Here is a 21884-nt window from a genome sequence, read left to right on the forward strand (position 1 = left end):
CATTTGAGCTTCCGCAAGATCCAGTGAGGTTCATTCTCGTGTTACGCAGCACGTTTGAGATTCCGCAAGAACCAATGAGGTTCATTCTCGTGTTACACAGCACGTTTGAGCTTCCGCAAGATCCAATGAGGTTCATTCTCGTGTTACGCAGCACATTTGAGCTTCCGCAAGATCCAGTGAGGTTCATTCTCGTGTTACGCAGCACGTTTGAGCTTCAGCAGATCCAGTGAGGTTCATTCTCGTGTTACGCAGCACATTTGAGCTTCCGCAAGATCCAGTGAGGTTCATTCTCGTGTTACGCAGCACGTTTGAGCTTCAGCAGATCCAGTGAGGTTCATTCTCGTGTTACGCAGCACGTTTGAGCTTCAGCAGATCCAGTGAGGTTCATTCTCGTGTTACGCAGCACATTTGAGCTTCCGCAAGATCCAGTGAGGTTCATTCTCGTGTTACGCAGCACGTTTGAGATTCCGCAAGAACCAATGAGGTTCATTCTCGTGTTACGCAGCACATTTGAGCTTCCGCAAGATCCAGTGAGGTTCATTCTCGTGTTACGCAGCACGTTTGAGCTTCAGCAGATCCAGTGAGGTTCATTCTCGTGTTACACAGCACGTTTGAGCTTCCGCAAGATCCAATGAGGTTCATTCTCGTGTTACGCAGCACATTTGAGCTTCCGCAAGATCCAGTGAGGTTCATTCTCGTGTTACACAGCACGTTTGAGCTTCCGCAAGATCCAATGAGGTTCATTCTCGTGTTACACAGCACGTTTGAGCTTCCGCAAGATCCAGTGAGGTTCATTCTCGTGTTACACAGCACGTTTGAGCTTCCGCAAGATCCAATGAGGTTCATTCTCGTGTTACGCAGCACGTTTGAGCTTCCGCAAGATCCAATGAGGTTCATTCTCGTGTTACGCAGCACGTTTGAGCTTCAGCAGATCCAGTGAGGTTCATTCTCGTGTTACGCAGCACGTTTGAGCTTCAGCAGATCCAGCGAGGTTCATTCTCGTGTTACGCAGCACGTTTGAGCTTCAGCAAGAACCAATGAGGTTCATTCTCGTGTTACGCATCACGTTTGAGCTTCCGCAAGAACCAATGAGGTTCATTCTCGTGTTACACAGCACGTTTGAGCTTCCGCAAGAACCAGTGAGGTTCATTCTCATGTTACGAAGCACGTTTGAGCTTCAGCAAGAACCAATGAGGTTAATTCTCGTGTTACGCATCACGTTTGAGCTTCCACAAGATCCAATGAAGTTCATTCTCATATTATGCAGCACGTTTGAGTTTCAGCAAGAACCAATGAGGTTCATTCTCGTGTTACGCATCACGTTTGAGCTTCCACAAGATCCAATGAGGTTCATTCTCATGTTACGCAGCACGTTTGAGCTTCAGCAAGAACCAATGAGGTTCATTCTCGTGTTACGCAGCACGTTTGAGCTTCAGCAAGAACCAATGAGGTTCATTCTCGTGTTACGCATCACGTTTGAGCTTCCACAAGATCCAATGAGGTTCATTCTCGTGTTACGCATAACGTTTGAGCTTCCGCAAGAACCAATGAGGTTCATTCTCGTGTTACACAGCACGTTTGAGCTTCCGCAAGAACCAATGAGGTTCATTCTCGTGTTACACAGCACGTTTGAGCTTCCACAAGAACCAATGAGGTTCATTCTCGTGTTACACAGCACGTTTGAGCTTCCGCAAGAACCAGTGAGGTTCATTCTCATGTTACGAAGCACGTTTGAGCTTCAGCAAGAACCAATGAGGTTAATTCTCGTGTTACGCATCACGTTTGAGCTTCCACAAGATCCAATGAAGTTCATTCTCATGTTATGCAGCACGTTTGAGTTTCAGCAAGAACCAATGAGGTTCATTCTCGTGTTACGCATCACGTTTGAGCTTCCACAAGATCCAATGAGGTTCATTCTCGTGTTACGCAGCACGTTTGAGATTCCGCAAGATCCAATGAGGTTCATTCTCGTGTTACGCAGCACGTTTGAGCTTCAGCAAGAACCAATGAGGTTCATTCTCGTGTTACGCATCACGTTTGAGCTTCCGCAAGAACCAATGAGGTTCATTCTCGTGTTACGCATCACGTTTGAGCTTCCACAAGATCCAATGAGGTTCATTCTCGTGTTACGCAGCACGTTTGAGCTTCAGCAAGAACCAATGAGGTTCATTCTCGTGTTACGCATCACGTTTGAGCTTCAGCAAGAACCAGTGAGGTTCATTCTCGTGTTACGCATCACGTTTGAGCTTCAGCAAGAACCAATGAGGTTCATTCTCATGTTACGCAGCACGTTTGAGCTTCCGCAAGATCCAATGAGGGTCATTCTCATGTTACGCATCACGTTTGAGCTTCCACAAGATCCAATGAAGTTCGTTCTCATGTTACGCAGCACGTTTGAGCTTCCGCAATATCCAATTAGGTTCATTCTCGTTACACTGCACGTTTGAGCTTCAGCAAGAACCAATGAGGTTCATTCTCGTGTTACGCATCACGTTTGAGCTTCCACAAGATCCAATGAGGTTCATTCTCGTGTTACGCAGCACGTTTGAGCTTCAGCAGATCCAATGAGGTTCATTCTCGTGTTACACAGCAAGTTTGAGCTTCAGCAGATCCAATGAGGTTCATTCTCATGTTACGCATCACGTTTGAGCTTCCACAAGATCCAATGAAGTTCATTCTCATGTTACGCAGCACGTTTGAGCTTCCGCAATATCCAATTAGGTTCATTCTCGTTACACTGCACGTTTGAGCTTCAGCAAGAACCAATGAGGTTCATTCTCGTGTTACGCATCACGTTTGAGCTTCCACAAGATCCAATGAGGTTCATTCTCGTGTTACGCAGCACGTTTGAGCTTCAGCAGATCCAATGAGGTTCATTCTCGTGTTACACAGCAAGTTTGAGCTTCAGCAGATCCAATGAGGTTCATTCTCATGTTACGCATCACGTTTGAGCTTCCACAAGATCCAATGAAGTTCATTCTCATGTTACGCAGCACGTTTGAGCTTCCGCAATATCCAATGAGGTTCATTCTCGTGTTACACAGCACGTTTGAGCTTCAGCAAGAACCAATGAGGTTCATTCTCGTGTTACGCATCACGTTTGAGCTTCAGCAAGAACCAATGAGGTTCATTCTCGTGTTACGCAGCACGTTTGAGATTCCGCAAGATCCAATGAGGTTCATTCTCGTGTTACGCGGCACGTTTGAGATTCCGCAAGATCCAATGAAGTTCATTCTCATGTTACGCAGCACGTTTGAGCTTCAGCAAGAATCAATGAGGTTCATTCTCGTGTTACGCAGCACGTTTGAGCTTCCGTAAGAACCAATGAGGTTCATTCTCGTGTTACGCAGCACGTTTGAGCTTCAGCAAGAACCAATGAGGTTCATTCTCGTGTTACGCATCACGTTTGAGCTTCCGCAAGAACCAATGAGGTTCATTCTCGTGTTACGCATCACGTTTGAGCTTCCACAAGATCCAATGAGGTTCATTCTCGTGTTACACAGCACGTTTGAGCTTCAGCAGATCCAATGAGGTTCATTCTCATGTTACGCAGCACGTTTGAGATTCCGCAAGATCCAATGAGGTTCATTCTCGTGTTACGCAGCACGTTTGAGCTTCAGCAAGAACCAATGAGGTTCATTCTCGTGTTACGCATCACGTTTGAGCTTCAGCAAGAACCAATGAGGTTCATTCTCGTGTTACGCAGCACGTTTGAGATTCCGCAAGATCCAATGAAGTTCATTCTCATGTTACGCAGCACGTTTGAGCTTCAGCAAGAATCAATGAGGTTCATTCTCGTGTTACGCAGCACGTTTGAGCTTCCGTAAGAACCAATGAGGTTCATTCTCGTGTTACGCAGCACGTTTGAGCTTCAGCAAGAACCAATGAGGTTCATTCTCGTGTTACGCATCACGTTTGAGCTTCCGCAAGAACCAATGAGGTTCATTCTCATGTTACGCATCACGTTTGAGCTTCCACAAGATCCAATGAGGTTCATTCTCGTGTTACACAGCACGTTTGAGCTTCAGCAGATCCAATGAGGTTCATTCTCATGTTACGCAGCACGTTTGAGATTCCGCAAGATCCAATGAGGTTCATTCTCGTGTTACGCAGCACGTTTGAGCTTCAGCAAGAATCAATGAGGTTCATTCTCGTGTTACGCAGCACGTTTGAGCTTCCGTAAGAACCAATGAGGTTCATTCTCGTGTTACGCAGCACGTTTGAGCTTCAGCAAGAACCAATGAGGTTCATTCTCGTGTTACGCAGCACGTTTGAGATTCCGCAAGATCCAATGAGGTTCATTCTCGTGTTACGCAGCACGTTTGAGCTTCAGCAAGAACCAATGAGGTTCATTCTCGTGTTACGCAGCACGTTTGAGCTTCAGCAAGAACCAATGAGGTTCATTCTCGTGTTACGCATCACGTTTGAGCTTCCGCAAGAACCAATGAGGTTCATTCTCGTGTTACGCAGCACGTTTGAGCTTCCGCAAGAACCAATGAGGTTCATTCTCGTGTTACACAGCACGTTTGAGCTTCCGCAAGAACCAATGAGGTTCATTCTCGTGTTACACAGCACGTTTGAGATTCCGCAAGATCCAATGAGGTTCATTCTTGTATTACGCAGCACGTTTGAGCTTCAGCAAGAACCAATGAGGTTCATTCTCGTGTTACGCAGCACGTTTGAGCTTCAGCAAGAACCAATGAGGTTCATTCTCGTGTTACGCATCACGTTTGAGATTCCGCAAGATCCAATGAGGTTCATTCTCGTGTTACGCATCACGTTTGAGCTTCAGCAAGATCCAATGAGGTTCATTCTCGTGTTACGCATCACGTTTGAGATTCCGCAAGATCCAATGAGGTTCATTCTCGTGTTACACAGCACGTTTGAGCTTCCGCAAGAACCAATGAGGTTCATTCTCGTGTTACGCAGCACGTTTGAGATTCCGCAAGATCCAATGAGGTTCATTCTTGTATTACGCAGCACGTTTGAGCTTCAGCAAGAACCAATGAGGTTCATTCTCGTGTTACACAGCACGTTTGAGCTTCCGCAAGATCCAATGAGGTTCATTCTCGTGTTACACAGCACGTTTGAGCTTCCGCAAGAACCAATGAGGTTCATTCTCGTGTTACACAGCACGTTTGAGATTCCGCAAGATCCAATGAGGTTCATTCTCGTGTTACACAGCACGTTTGAGCTTCCGCAAGAACCAATGAGGTTCATTCTCGTGTTACACAGCACGTTTGAGATTCCGCAAGATCCAATGAGGTTCATTCTCGTGTTACACAGCACGTTTGAGATTCCGCAAGATCCAATGAGGTTCATTCTCGTGTTACGCAGCACGTTTGAGCTTCAGCAAGAACCAATGAGGTTCATTCTCGTGTTACGCAGCACGTTTGAGCTTCCGTAAGAACCAATGAGGTTTGTTCTTGCATGTTAAATGTATAAAAGCCTAAATTCTATCTGTTCATCATATAAAGGGATCTATTTATGAACTTTTAGAAGTGTCAAAGTGTTAGTTGCAAACCTGTCAATGTAGGGACAGAAATCTCTCAGATTTCGCTAGAAATATCTTCATTTGTGTTCCGAAGATGAACGAAAATCTCACGGGTTTGGAACGAAATGAGGATGAATAAATGATGACAGAATTATTTTTGGGCTAACTAACCCTTTAATTATTCATATCAATCCATCTTATTATCAACGTGAAGAACATGATATTATGAAAGTAAAATTGATTTGCACATGCTATGCATTTCCAAATGAGCAGGGTAGGACTTGATTTAATCTGTGGGAAATTGATTAGTTTTACTTTGGAATAGCATGAATTGTGCAGAATATAAATCAGGACTTTGCATTAATAAAATAAATCAAGTTTCTTTTTATGTTAAGCCTATAGTTTTAGTATAAATGTCATACATTGCCAATCCACCAATATTTTTATATAGAGCTGAGTACCTCTTTCCTTAACGTGATCTGTAAAATGTCTGTACTTCCGAACACATATGAGGAGATGAAGCCTGGAACGCACACAGTGCAGCTGAGGGATTCTGGGATGTGCGCCATGGAAAGGTGTGATGATGCATTGTGCATTCTATAATGGATAGACATGGGAAGTGTGCAGAAGTAAGTCAGTACAGTATGTAGGTTACTTGAGAGTGGGAAATGCAAAGACCTGTATGGCTAGAGGGGATCTACCACGTGGACCGTGGCATCTGACTGCTAAATGAATCTAGGGGCTTGCCAGCATGTTGATGCCACAAGCACACAGCAGATGAGTTTGCCAGACTTTAAATATTACATCAAAAACCAACGTTTTTCTATTTCAGGCTTCTCCTAAAAGTCTATTGATTGGAGAGTAATCTTGAAGCTTTTACTCGGAAGCAAAAGTGTTCTTATAAATGTGCTGTCAGTTTGCTTCTCTAGTTGTTTCCTTTTGATTTCTTTTAATGTGAACATTTGTGACCCTGGACCACAAAACCATTCATAAGTTGCATGGGTATATTTGTAGCAATAGAACAATACATTGTATGGGTCAAAATTATCGAATTTTCTTTTATGCCAAAAATCATTAGGATATTAAGTAAAGATCATGTTCCATGAAGATATTTTGTAAATTTCCTACCATAAATATATCAAAAATGTATTTTTGTGAGTGGATATGCATTGCTAAGGACTTCATTTGGACAACTGTAAAGGAGATTTTCCTCAATATTTAGATTTTTTTGCACCCTCGGATTCCAGATTTTCAAATAGTCAGATCTCAGCCAAATATTGTCCTATCCTAACAAACTATACATCAACGGAAAGCTCAATTAAAAAAAAAATACCCTTATGACTGGTTTAGTGGTCCAAGGTCACATTTACGATTCTGGAAAAAGTACTAAATCTTCTACATTTCAGATCCTCTGCATTCAGATACTGTTGTTTTGGCCAACAACACATATGAATTATGGATAAAAATCAGTTATAACAAAGTCCAATGAAGAGAGTAACCTGTCATGGCAGATTACAGTAAAATTAAATATTTAACTGCATTTTCTAACTCTTCTATTCTTGATGTTGTGTTGTAGATTGAAAGGATCATGACTCTAATTGCCGGCATTGAGATCTCCAAGGAGAATCAACCTGCATTGGAAGGTAAATATGAGATCTGCACATGAGTGATGAGACATGACACAGTTCTCAAAGACAACTGCACGACTTATCTGTGTAATGTATGGGTTTTAAAGTAGTTAAGAAGTTTGGTACTTCTATTGGATTTTTTTTCGACAATCCTAAAGGGATAGTTCACCCAAAGATAAAAGTCTTCTTTTAGTCACATTCATGTCATTCCAAACCTATATTACAATCTGTGGATCATAAAAGAATAGAAATGTTTCTTTTTTGTTTATACAATGAATTTCAGTGGGGTCCAATGTTGTTTGGACAGTAACGTTTTATCTGCTTATGTGTTCCATAGAAGATCATTTTAATATTATTTATATACTATTATAGTATTTATATAGTGTTTTTTTTTTTGTAATATGGTTTGTTGTTTTTATTATACTTTTTATTTGTTATGAATTTCTGTTTAGCTTTATTTTTATTTTAGTAATTTTAGTACTTCAACTTCAACATTTTATTTTTTAATGTTTTTTAAATATTTGCTTTATATCAGCTTATTTTAATTAAAGAAAACTATTTTTGATAGTTTTAGTTTTCGCTTTAGTTAAAGGCCCACTGAAGTGTCTTGGAACGTGCAGCATTATTTAATGCATTGACATATTTTCAACTGAAACAGGAATATATCGAACAGCCCCACCCATTTTTTTTAAACAGCCAATAGCGTTTCTTTTATATCACACTTCGGCCAGAGCTGTTAGAGATTTGGTTTCCTTCTAATCTCTAACCATTTCTCCTCATAATCTCCTCAATATCGCTTTAAAATACAGCATTTTGTGCAGAATTCAAATGGGTCCAGTACGTTTTATGGTCTGCACCGCGACTCGTGCACATGATCCACTCTGTGCTCTCGTGTCTCTGGACTGCTCGCACTGCGGCGGTTCTGCGGATTGCTCTGTCATTGCTCTGTTATTGCAGTTCATTTGAACAAGTGTGAACGCTGCCATCCGAACCTGGTGCGCACCAAACAAATGGACTGAGACCCCTGAAAAGGTTCGACTGAAATATGAACAACATGTAACCAAAGACATATAAACTAACCAAAAACAGGACATGATGTTATAATGATGTGACCCTAAGAAGGACAGAATGCTAAAGCATACCTGTTTTTTCTTGTCATAGTCATGATGTTGCCCTGTACAGTTCAGAACCATGTCTCCTCGCAGCACATCTTCGTTTGTGTCTGTGATGGAGAAATTCCTGCCCCTGTTTTGACTCCATTTTATAAGCTCTTCACGAGTTGTCAGCTCCATCATATACCATCATACTGTATATAGCCCAGCACAAAGCATTTTTCTGGATTTTCAACAAGTTGCTTTGCAAAATATACATCATAAAAGCCTTTGTTTTTTTACCTTTAGGTTCATTGTTAAAAATGACAGTGTGAATGCTAAGCAAACCACGACTAAATGTATCATTTTTCTATTATGGTCTAGACAAAAAGAACCAAGCGAAACAAACTTAAAGTGTGAACACACTCTAACAAAGCAATGGTACTAAAGTTGCTAAGAAAGCCTTTAGAATCAATGTATTTTTGTGTGTTGCATATTATTTTTTTCTTTAAGAGAGGAACTCTGTGAAAGCCCACAAAGGGTTTTTTTCACAAAGCTTTGCTTTGGCTGAATCATCCCTCGAGTCAGGACTATTTCATTAGCGTCTTAAACTACCAACGGTTTTCTTTCTCAACCACATGGTCTCACTTTTCACCCCAATTTGGTCTGATATTTTTGTACCTGATATTTTGACACAGACACCATCCGATACACAATGGGTGCCGAGGGCCTACTTTAAAGAGATGAGGTGACCATTTACTGTCGACATCGCACTGATACTAACTAATTAGGACTTGATATACTTTTCTTTTTGAGTTGAGCCTCCCAAGGCAGTTGCTATATATGGAACGACTGCACTATATTTTAATGGACTTTTCTAGGAGAGGTACGATTATTTAGAAACTGTACAGCAGAGAATCACCTCAAAGGAACAGACAGCACTATTGTTCTGTGAGACAGTGTCCTTAAAATTTTCACGTAATGAGACGCTCGTTGAGTTGTTTGCTGTTGTTAGTGAAGAAAATGCCGGTGTTTTCTGAAATACATAATTTGATCAATTCTCAGATTTTTACAGTGTCACAACAGGTCATTTTTTAAAGTCAGAAAAAGTTGAGAGCTCTTAAGAGGAGACATGTAATATTGGAGTTAGAGAACAGAGATGGGAAAATGTGTTATTCTGTATAATCTGCCAGTGGGATAATAATCTTATTTCAAACTGAAAACATGATTATTTTGCTAACCCCATTGGCAGATTATTTTGCTTGTTTTAAGTAAAAACTCATTTAATTTTGATTTATTTTTTCTGAAAACAAGACAATAATTTTTACTTGTCTAGTCTAATCCTTCTTAATTTAAGCATTTTTAGAAATTTGGACTGGAAACAAGACAAAAAATCTAAGTAAGAAAAGCACTTTTTGCAGTGTACTACTATGGTACATGAAAAAAAAATAGCATATCTAAGAAACCATGATAATACCATAGTGAAATTCAGTATAGCACCATTACTAATATTGTCTGGCTCCTTTTTGCCAAATTGTCAGTGTTTTTCCTCATTTTGCTTGTCGTTTTGGATAAATGAATAAATGTAGCTCCTTTAGAAATGAGCGTGCTTTTGAGCCTGCAGATGTTAGGATGTACTTTACATCTTAAGCCTTATTCAGTGTCTGTATGGATATGAATAACGCCCTGGCAGGCTGACAGTTCGTATGATTCCCCTGCTCTCAGCTGCATGCAGATAATGCCCTACATGCATGCATGAAGCAGCACTCATGTGTGACACCGAATTAGACTACATCACGCTATGGAAAATGCGGTCTGCATTGTGAGACACAAACGCTACTGTTTAATCACGTCTGGCAAACCTGAATTCTGGTGATTGGACTCGGATGTGTCCGATATGAATGTGGGCACAGGTGGGATTATGTTAAGTGCAGCATGTGCACGGTGCATTTCGCTGACTTAACGTTTAACGTGCAGCCCTCCTCTCCGCTCGGGTACAGTGACACATTCATGAATTTAAGTCCTCTGATGATTTACCGTGGTATGTGGCTTGGCTGCGATTTAATTTTTCATAGAGAGAGTGCAGAGGCACTGGAAGCACTTAAGTGTGGAGGGGATAGGGATGGGGTTGTGGGGTGTGGGGTTAGAGGAACCTGTATGGGTGTTTTTTTCCCCCCTCTGTCTGATCCTGGCACAGTAGTGTGTGGTTTGGGTTTGTCTCTTGTTCCTTTTTCTGATGGTGTCCTTTCTGCACCAGCAAGATCAGAGAGTCTGCGTGCAATTTTAATCAGTACGGGGAGCGGGGAATAGATAGAGGGGCAGAGAGAGAGAGAGAGGGAGAAAGAGAAAAGGGGGTGGGGGGATTGATCACCACAGAGAGCGAGAGAGAGAGAGAGTGTGTGTGTGTGCATGTGAGACAGATAGAGAAAGAGAGGCATAGAGACGGGAGGGGGGTTTGGGAACGAATAGAGCGTATATGCCGTGCAGCGGGTCTCGGCATCAGACGGCGTATGGCAGCCCTGCAGACTCTTTCAGTGAGGAGTAAAAATCAAGTCGAAGAAGAAAGAGAGCTGGATACAGTGAGTGGATGTGATACACAGCTAAACTGAATGCATAAGAAGATGTCTTTAAGGTGATTACCAGCTGCAACCTTGCAGGCAATGCGCTACCGATGGCTTTCTGGAGGAGCACTATGTCATCTGGATGTTTTGCTTTGTGAGTGCCGAATGCAGCTGCTTCTGTGACTGAGCGTTCCTGGATCAGGGATGCAGCAATTCTTGCCCCCGAGCGCAAGACCCTTAGGAACGTCTGCTAGAGGAACGGAGCAACCAGAGCAGGGGGCTGGGCTGCAACAAGAGGGACCGTGCCGTCAACGGGGCTTACTAATGGGGTTATCCGTCCATTGTGGGAGGTCACTTTATTTCCATTGGATCAAGGCTTGGCTGTACCTCGCTTTGATGGCGTGCTCCATTCTGGTATGTTAGCCCTAAGCTCGGAGGGACCAGCAGTCCTTGCATTACCGTGATAAGGGGCCGAAGGAACGTCTTCTAAAGGAACGAAGCGACCAGAGCAAGTGGGCTGGGCTGCAAGAAGAGGGACCGAACCGTCAACGGGGCTTTCTTACCCATTGTTTCCACTGGATAAAGGCTTGGCTTTACCTCGTTTTGATGGTGTGTTCTGTTCTGGTATGTTAACCTGGCGAGGTGCGTCTAAGCTCGGAAGGACCAGGAGTACTTGGATTACCGTGACAGAGCACTACCTAATCAGGGACTGCTTGGGGAAGTGGTCAAACCGGCTACTTTCTGATGGTGGGAGGGGTTCCTCGAACTCAACAACTCAACAACGGGAAGGGAGGAATGGGAAAATGTGCCATGAGGATGAGCTGGCGTCACGCAAGGCTTCTGGTGTTGAAGAACTGGCATTGTGGTGGACTGTTGATCAATGAGTTGGGCTGCTTGGCTTGAGGGTCCCATGATTCTGTTGTAGACAAACTCACTGGCATTATTCTTACTCTCCAACTGTTCTTAGTTCTTTGCTAAAGGATTTTGCTTTCAATTTTAAGGACAAGTCTGTTTCATCATGCCTTGCATCGTGTAGGAATGTTTTGACGTGTAGGGGAAGAGCATGTTGGTAAAGTTCCTGCAACTTCTTAGTAGCTTCTTGTAGATCTTGATATTTTGCTGCAAGCCAAAAGCTCTTTTTGAACTTTTATGATCTTCCTGTCGGAGCAACGTGCTGATGACCCTTGGAGCGAATGTTTGAGTCAGATACGGAAAAGCTGTGTAGACGCTGTTTCGTTTGCTTGCCCTCTTTTTGAAGAGCAACGCCAAATTGTACCAATTAACTGACTTGACGCTCTTCTTTAAAGGACTACCTGCCAAGGTCTACCTCCATACCCCATTCAGCCTTGGTCCTCATCTCCAATGCAGTGAGGGCTTGTGGAGGAATCTCCATTACTAGTTCAGTATATATATCTGGGGCCCTGCGTCTAGCGGAGGCCCGTCGCTCAAGCCTGGACACTGCCTTGCTGTTGCTGCTGCTGCCCTCAGCTCTGCTGGCCAAAGATGATGTGGCAGTGCCACATCTCGGCCTCCGAGTGCCGTTGCTACAGGCTAAATGGTTTTTCACTGCTCAAACGCCATCCTTTGTCGGCAGATGCAGCTGGGAGCCGCGTGCTGGAGCAGTCGGTGGGGGAGTGGCTGGAACATGTGGGCTTTCCTCAGTACGAGAGCAAACTGGTGCTCAATGGCTTCGATGACCTGCGCTACATGGTGAGTGGCTTTTGTGTGTGGGGATTGACTGACACAGCAGGTTGGTCAGGGATGTGGTGAGTTTCTATATATCCGATATACCAAAGCCCAAAATATGATTCAGTCCACTGAACACCGTCATTCATGGATTATATATATTTTTGTTTTGATTTATCCTCAGTGTAAATCCAATGTATGTGTTTTTTAATTTTATTTGAATTCTGTGATATTTAATTGCTATAAAAACAATCAGTTTTAGAATTTAAACATTAAAGGTATCATTTAAAAGATAAAAGTATAAGTTCAGTGCTTTAAAATAAAAGGGTACACAACATAAAATTTGCAGTTCTTGCAGTTTGACATGCTATAAGCCATATAAAACTTTATATTTTTCTATAAATGTTGTATATTTGTTATTGATGCATTTTTATAACCTCAAATTAATTGGGAAACTACATGGAATATTTGTTATTTTTAAAATTAAGGACTATCTTAGTGAAGTGCAAAGCAAAATAGCTAAAAGATTATTAAAAATGGTGAAATTAATGTAAAAATTGTTATAGTACATTTGAGCCACAGCACCTTAAATATAAATATTATGTATTATAATTGTATGTAATATAAAATTGTATAGCCTAAAAGTGTGTATCTTATTTTGTCAACTATATACTATGTTGTATGAATGTATGTAAGCATGTATGTATGTATGTATGCACTAGGCAGATATATATATATATATATATATATATATATATATATATAATATATATATATATATATATATATATATATATATATATATATATATATATATATATACGTGTGTGTGTGTACATATATACAGTCAAACCAAAAATTATTCAGACATTTTTGACATTTTTGATATATTTTTACTAGTGGGTGAAGGACACTATAGTTCATTTCTGTCAGTGAGGATAGCAAAATTAACTGTGACATTTTAAACCCAAAAATTCTTCATACAGTGGACTACCTGTAAAATTGATTTGGAAAAAATTTGGAACCAAAAATTATTCAGACACTTTGACCTGATCATGCTTTTCTTAAGTGTTATCTGACATAATTAAGATTAATTTTTTCTGACACAGTTTAACTCTGAGATCTTGTCATATTTTATTAAAAAAATTTTAAACTATAGTGAATAAAATGATAAACTGTATTAATGAATGAAATGTTCAAGGTGTCTGAATAAATTTTGGTTTGAGAGAGAGAGAGAGAGAGAGAGAGAGGGAGGGGAATTGGTTAATGGTCTAAATATATTTGCAAGGCACTAAGTGTCAATATTCACAAGTACTGTATGTGCCTGAATCTGTTGTAGTAAACTACCTCTGCTGTCACTTTCATGCAACACTTGGTTGTTCTCATGAATTTAAGTAAAGCAGAAATTGATGTGAATGTGCATACATTTAGGGGAGCAACGTGATGGAAGATGAGGACCTTCAGGAAATTGGCATCACCGACCCAGGCCACAGGAAGAAAATCCTTCATGCAGCAAAAAGCTTTCCGAAGGTAGGGTGTTTCAGGCCCCAAATAGTATTTTTGGACACTAAGTGTGAAAACAAGTTTTCATCCACTTCCACTTAAAATTACCTTGGGAGTGGGTTAAAAGTCATTGCAAATATGTCTCAAAAAAAGTAAAGTTAGTTCTGAGAGAAGCTTGTTCTGTATTTGTTTGCACTAGATTTAATATTTTATCTAATGCAATCACATTCAGACATTTTAAGTGTGAATGAAGTATACAAATGTCTCTCCTGGCTTTACTCAAAGTGCATTATATATATGCTATGTCATGCAATTTGAGAGAGTGTTTTATTCCTCCTTCAGGTGAAAGCGCTGGGGTGTGACGGAAGCACCTCTCTGTCCTCATGGCTGGAAAGTTTAGGCCTCGGAGAATATCTGCACAACTTCCTGTCTAGCGGCTACCGCACCCTGGACTGCGTGAAGAACCTGTGGGAGCTTGAAATTGTCAATGTAAATGTGCTTTCATGCTGGTTCAAACTATATTTGTCAGCAGGAATGAGATTTGTGAACTGTGATCTGATACATTGACCGTATTTTCTCTGTGTAGGTGTTAAAAATTGGCCTTCTTGGTCACAGAAAAAGAATCATAGCCTCGATAGCAGAGCGACCGTATGAAGAAGCACCTTCAAAATCCAACCGCTTTTCCCAGCTCAAGGTGATAAACACAGACCGCATGACATCCATATTACCAAATGATTTTCAATAAAAAATACAATATGTATATAAAACTTCCATAAATAATATTTGTGCTTAATAGATTCAGGACCTGTTGTCTCAGAATACGTCGCCGCTCAGTTATATGGACCCGTACACCAGTCGCTCCATGGACATGCTGCTTCCGCTGGGAGAATCAGGCAGAAAGAGCAGAGCATTAGATCAGGACGGCAGTATCTCCCTTCGCTCCTTTGGTGAAAGGTCACGCTCACATGTAAGTACCTCTGTGACCAAGATCAATGTGATTATAATGACTCCTTCCAAGTAACATGAATCACATATGAGTCACTCTATGATAAATGTGGCAAACCTTGTCTAAGCAGTTAAAGGTGCAGTAGGCGATTTCTGAGAGATGCTGTTAAAAGTGGATCGGACTGAGCAACAACACACTTGTAGCCAATCAGTAGTAGGGAGCGTGTCCCAGAATGTGTCTGTGAAGTTTCAGCTCAAAATACCCCACAGATTATTTATTATAGCTTATCACATTTGCGCCCTTTTGGGTGTGAGCAAAAACACGCCGTTTTTGTGTGTGTCCCTTTAAATGCAAATGAGCTGCTGCTCCCGCCCCCTTTCCAGAAGAGGGTGGAGCTTTACAGCTCACGCTTCGGTTGCTCAACAATAAAGCTGGAGAATCTCACGCAGCCAAAATGAGGATTGTCAGTGTTGGTGTTCAGCCTTACATTGTTCAAACCGGAGTCGACGCTGATGGAGAGACTCAGGAAGAAGTTACAACTTTTAGAATGAAACTGGACGTTTCTGAATGGTTAGTGGATAAATTGATGTAGTTGCTGTGGAGTTGATTCAACTCATCCACTAGCATGTGCCGTCATGTTCATCTTTTGTGTTGAATTGACCCTCGTTTGTGAAGCAGTCCGGCGTAAAATGACGGCATGACAACAACACTCGACTACAACAACTCTTCCTCTTCTCTAAAGCAGCCCAACATGACCTCATCCCCTTGGTTGCGTGTTTTTAGGGGGCGGGGTTTATATAAATTTTATGGTTAGTGATGTCACCAACCTGGGAAGAAGCTCATTGTAGTCCCTACCAGCAGTTAGTTGTAGTCCTGAAAAAGCAATTTCTTTGCAGATGTTGTTTATGCTCAAACAGCAACATTACACACTAAATAAAGTTAAAAAAGTGAAATCATAATCAACCACCCATTTAAATTTTCTTAACCAAAATAATAGAAAACACAAAGGATCGTTTGCTCATTCTTTAATATATATATATATATATATAATATATATTTATTACACTAATCAGTAAGAACTGTTTTCTCTTCAAAGAAGCTTCTGTATATTTGTTAAATGTGTCTAAAATTCAGAAAATATCTGGACACATTTTGTGGTGTCTGTATTGCTATTTTAAATACTAAATATTCATTTTTAATTAAACATATTCAGTAATATTTACTATTTATGTTTCCACATGCTCTCTAACAAATTAGTTAAAATGGTTATGAGGTCTTTGTGAAGAATTAACTTCTTGTACATGATTGAAGGCTGATGTCTGTTACCACAAGGCACAGTAACACGTCTGAACACCACAGAACATGAATCATTTATAGCGTTTTTAAATAAGGCACATTTTAAAAATAATTATGCTTTAAAATTTATGGAGGAGCAATAGAAAAATTCTGCAAAATAACATTAAATGTAACTCCACTTTGAATATAAATTTACAGAATTATTATTTTTTTTTTTTAGTTGGTGTGACCTTGACACAGATTTCAGTTGTTGTTATGTTTTCCTTTAGGACCGTCATGCAGATCGTCACTCACGTTCACATATTCGCCCTTCCAGCCACTCTGCCACATATACCACTGTCTCCACCTGGCACCATCACCCTGAGAAACTTATCACCGAGTCCTGCGTTTATGAGGCCAGAGTAAGTCTTTTTCTGTGAGGATTTGTCAGTTTATACAACCTCACAATAGATTTATCTAGACAAATGGTTGGTTTACTTTGTTACTTTTAACAAAGGGTTGGTATGATACTAACTTTTCCTCTTAATTTGCTCTTATACACCCAAAGACTATCAGAGGAAAATTTTCTTTTCATGTTTGTGCTTTAATCAAACAATGCAAATGATTGACATGCATCTGATTTAAAAACACGACAAGGCAGTATTTCAGAAGTTTTATTTTTAATAGCTTTAAGCGTAGTTTTTTGGCTGAAAATCGAGTTTGCCAAGGGATATAAGAGAGAGAGAACAGGAAGTGATGGGGAAATAGGATCAGGAAATGACTCAAGCTGGCTTCACTGTGTGTCAGAGTACAAAACCCCCAAAAGGATTGTCAAAAGACTGTGACTCAGGTCGTAAAGATCAAAACCAGACCAAGACAGCGTCTATATTTAAATAAATAAAATATCCATTAATGAGCTCCACATTAAAAATTAAAGGGCTCTTTTGAACCATCATTGTTATTTTTAAAATGTGAATCCTTGGATGAAACTGAGAGAGAACGTATTGTGTAGCACAATAGTATGTAAGCTTGTTTCCGCCACTGAATAAAAAAGAAAAAGGTAATTGTGACTTTTATATCTCGCAATTCTGACTTTATTTCTAGCAATTCTGACTTTATAACACATAATTATGTGTTTATGTCTCACAATTCTGAGAAAAGAAGTCAGTAAAGTTGCAATTACCTTTTTATTTGGCGGAAACAAGCTTCCATACAATAGCTAGAGATAGTGATAGAATTATACATTTATAATGTTACAAAAGATTTCTATTTCAAGTAAATGCTGTTCTTTTTCAACATTCTATTCACCAAAGAATCCTGAAAAATATATATCATGCTTTAAACAAAAATATGAAGCAGCACAACTGTTTTCAACATTGATAATAAGAAATGTGTCATAGATAGATAGATAGATAGATAGATAGATAGATAGATAGATAGATAGATAGATAGATAGATAGATAGATAGATAGATAGATAGATAGATAGATAGATAGATGTGAATATTTATGTAAATTTATGACATATACCACCGTTGAAAAATATATTTGTCCAATCTTCCTTTCCCAGTATTTAGGGTCTGTGATCATACGAGATCTACGAGGAATTGAATCTACGCAGGAGGCCTGTGCTAGAATAAGGGTATATATGCATAAATAACTCAATATGCCATTTTTTTTTTAAATTGTTGATAAGTAACTCAGTGTATGTTTATACATTTGGCACTTAAACAGTTTGATTTTTCTGACTTCCAATTTTCACCAGAAATCAAAGGATCACCGGAAAGGTCCCGTTATAATTCTGAATATCACCTACAAAGGAGTCAAGTTTGTTGATGCAGCCACCAAGGTAAAAGCAACCTCCAGTACATACTGTAACTAAAGTTAACACTGGTTTAATTCTAAGTATTAGTAGTGTTTGCTAAGCCAAGCATCACTATCACTGTCAGAGTTAGAGAATTGCTCTACAGTAACCCGTCCCGCACTATTTGTGGCACAGACATGAATGATAGATTATGGTTATATATGGTTACATACTGTAGGCCTGTGTGGTTATGAATTAGTTAAGTGCTCATGTTTTTAGTGGATGTCTGAAAATTGCGATGGATTCAATCGGTATTTTTGTACTTTTGCAGGCGCTGGTTGCAGAGCATGAGATCCAGAACATCTCGTGTGCGGCCCAGGATCCCGATGACCTTTGCACATTTGCGTACATCACAAAAGACCTGAAGTCTGGTTACCACTTCTGCCATGTCTTCACTACAGTAGAAGTGGTGCGTGTGGTTTTATCTGCTCATTGATTGGGGAAACAATCACAGCTGGGAAACTGGTTTGTTGAAGTCAATATGAAATCAAGATGGACCCCATTTAGTCTAAGTGTGTTATAGAGCTGATAATAGAAAAGAGCTGATAATAGTCTAAATCAATATTTATGATCAAACAAAAAGTCAATATTCTGCAGTTTCGCAGCATTTTTAACGTTTTTTTTTTTTTTATTAGGTTGACAAGGTATCTTTTACCAAAGATGTAATTTAGTTTTTATTAATTAATATATGACTGTATTATATGAAATGTATTTATTATTTTAAATGCATTTCATTAATATAGATAGATAGATAGATAGATAGATAGATAGATAGATAGATAGATAGATAGATAGATAGATAGATAGATAGATAGATAGATAGATAGATAGATAGATAGATAGATAGATAGATAGATAGATATCAAGAAATCTTGAGGAACAAATAAGCATATCAGAATCATAATCATAGAAAAGTCATTTTAAATTTTAATAGTATTTCACATTATTGCTGTTTTACTGTATTTTTTTTTTATCAAAAAAGGCAGCCCTGGTCAGAATAAGAGACTTATTTTAAAAACATTAAAATAGTTTTGCTTTTTATGTTATTTTATATGCATTTTATTATTTTTCATTTAATTTTTAATGTAAAACATTAAAATATTTTTGCTTTTTATGTTATTTTATATGCATTTTATTATTTTTATATCAATTAATCACATCCAAAATGCTATTTGTGTTCACGTAATAAACGTGTGTTTACTGTGTATTTTTATTTTATTTTAAATATATGCATTTATGTGTGTGTGTGTGTATGTATGTATGTATGTATATATATATATATATATATATATATATATATATATATATATATATATATATATAATCGGGATTAATCGTTAGCTAAATAAAAGTCTGTGTTTACGTAATATATGTGTGTGGTCTGTGTATAAAAATTATGTATATATAAATACACACATACATGTATAAATTTAAGAAATATATGCATGTTTAAATAAATATATATATATTTATATATATTTTACAGTACATGTAAGTATAAATATTTTATATATAAATCTAATATTTTTCTTAAATATATACATGTATGTGTCTGTATTTATATATACATAACTATTATAAACAGAACACACACATATATTACGTAAACACAGACTTTTATTTTGCAAACGATTAATCGTTGCACATCCTATTTACATGTATATATATAAATATTTCATATAATGTACATATATATGTGTATTTAAATTAAATATACCTAATAAATATACACAGCACATACACAAATATTATGTAAACACAAACTTTTATTTTGAATGTGATTAAACGTTTGTCAGCCCTATGTGATTTATTTAATTTAACATTCCCCCATCTCAATTAAACCTTGCAGATTATCTGTCTGACAGTTTTATGTAAATGAGCTCTGTTGTGAATTGTGATTGATTGGCAAGCCTCTTCACATGTGAAAATGAGTAACACTTACAGTTTGCAGTTTGGCTGTCAGGTCCAATACAGATTCATCTGCCACTTTTTGCTTTTTATAGCTTTACTGAGAGTGAAAACACAAATTGTGTAATTATTTAATGACTCAACTAATGGCTGTTCTCCATACAGACACAGACCTATGAGATCATCCTGACGCTGGGACAAGCATTTGAGGTAGCATATCATATGGCTCTCCAGGCACAGAAGGCCCGTCGTCACAGTTCATATGCTGGTCCAGCCTCCGAAAACATAGAAGTCAAGACCAACAGGCCCACCTCGCAGTCCCGCAACAGTATGAGTCGCCGCTCCACTGTGAGTATGAGTTCGGCACACATAACGTCTGCATAAATGCATGGTGTGATTAAGGATGAAGGATGAGTGTTCACATGTTCACGTTTTCGATTACTTCAGGAAATTCTTTTTCCTCAGCTAGTAATAAGTAGCATTTACAGTATTGCACTTAAAATGGACGAGACATTTAGAAGAGTTTAAAAGCAGAAATGTGCAGCTTATATAGTTTGTTAAAACACTTCTGAGTCTGTATAAAATGTGTTTTATTTGAGCTGTAAAGCTGTCTAAATCATACATAGTGGTCTGACTAGTCGTGGATGAAGTTTGGTGAATGCACTGCAAAAAAAAGTAAAAAGTATTTTTGTCTTGTTTTCCAGTACAAATACCTAAGCATTTCTTAAATCAAGATACATTTACTTGAGAAGTTTTGTTTTCTGAAAAATTGATCAAAATTGTTTTAAGCAAAAGAGTTTATGCTTAAAACAAGAAGAAAAAAAATCTGCTTAATATTTGTGAAGGAGAACAAGACAAAAATACTAGTCCTTTTTTGGTTTCACTAAGGTTTTTTACTTTTAAATGTGTATTTTCTGTATTTTAAAGGTTATTCTATTGCGATGTATTGTCCTCCATTATGAGTGCATCACTGTAAAGATAATTTTTGCTTCCTTATACAAACTGTGGGACAGGCTAAAATTATTTTCTGTGTTAATCAACAGCTTGTCACAGATGCTGTCCATAAATCTTGAAACCTGAACTAAAATATTGACTTGAATATCCCAGAATCAATAGACTTTAATATATCATAGATGTCATATTTAATGGCTTTAATTGCATAGTTTGCATTTGTGTCAGATAAATATGTTTTTGAGTCAATATATTGGCAGCACATACTTCATTCTTATTTGTTTCTAATTCAATATGGGATTGATTTTGAACAGCTGTTGTTGTTGTTGTTTTTTTGCTTAATTATAGTGTTGGTTTGTTTCACAACTTAGAACTGAATTGTTTTGTTTTGATCAAGCCCAGACTATTAAATATGATTAGATTATTTACAGAATTAAGACAATAAACATGATGTATATAATGTACAAAATAAAGAGCTGAAGTTAAAGCCATTGCTCAACAAGGGATAGTTAGCTTGATCGAAAGGTGTCAACAAGAGGAAAATTATAATTTTGTTCAATTATAAGTTAATTTTGCTTTTGTTTCAAACATATTTTGAAATGTTCATAAACTAATAGTTTTATTTTGCTGGATGAAATGTTTAGAGTGAGACACTCAAAAATATATAATCAAAGCAAAATAGAAAAAATAAAGAATAAATGCAGAAACATTTTTGAACATGTTTTTCATGTTAGAAGTGCAGTATGAAAAACATCCGCTAAAACCAAGGCAGTGAACCCATTTAAAATTTACCTTCACTTGTGATGTTGTGAAGAAAGAACACTAATATGATTTCCATCTTTAAAAATTGTTCATTTAGTTTTTTTGTTCCCAAATATACTGCATACACTCTAAAAAATGCTGGGTTAAAAACAACCCAAGTTGGGTTGAAAATGGACAAACCCAGCAATTGGGTTGTTTTAAATGTTAAATGTTTGC

The 21884-nt window shown here is 38.5% G+C and overlaps 1 protein-coding gene across 5 annotated transcripts in view; it reads left to right on the forward strand.

Moving 5' to 3' along the window:
• anks1ab (ankyrin repeat and sterile alpha motif domain containing 1Ab) overlaps positions 1-21884 on the forward strand; it is a 50479-nt gene that overhangs the window by 19075 nt on the left and 9520 nt on the right. For all 5 annotated transcript variants that reach the window (XM_067373401.1, XM_067373397.1, XM_067373399.1 and 2 more), the window contains exons 2-12: positions 7071-7137; positions 12369-12484; positions 13892-13990; positions 14306-14452; positions 14550-14657; positions 14760-14930; positions 16475-16606; positions 17754-17825; positions 17949-18032; positions 18319-18456; positions 20121-20303. In XM_067373401.1, the coding sequence (XP_067229502.1) occupies positions 7071-7137; positions 12369-12484; positions 13892-13990; positions 14306-14452; positions 14550-14657; positions 14760-14930; positions 16475-16606; positions 17754-17825; positions 17949-18032; positions 18319-18456; positions 20121-20303 (1317 nt within the window). The remainder of the gene's footprint in view (positions 1-7070; positions 7138-12368; positions 12485-13891; positions 13991-14305; positions 14453-14549; positions 14658-14759; positions 14931-16474; positions 16607-17753; positions 17826-17948; positions 18033-18318; positions 18457-20120; positions 20304-21884) is intronic.

This window comes from Chanodichthys erythropterus, chromosome 21 (genome assembly GCF_024489055.1).
Source record: "Chanodichthys erythropterus isolate Z2021 chromosome 21, ASM2448905v1, whole genome shotgun sequence".
In the NCBI taxonomy this organism is placed as follows: Eukaryota; Metazoa; Chordata; class Actinopteri; order Cypriniformes; family Xenocyprididae; genus Chanodichthys; species Chanodichthys erythropterus.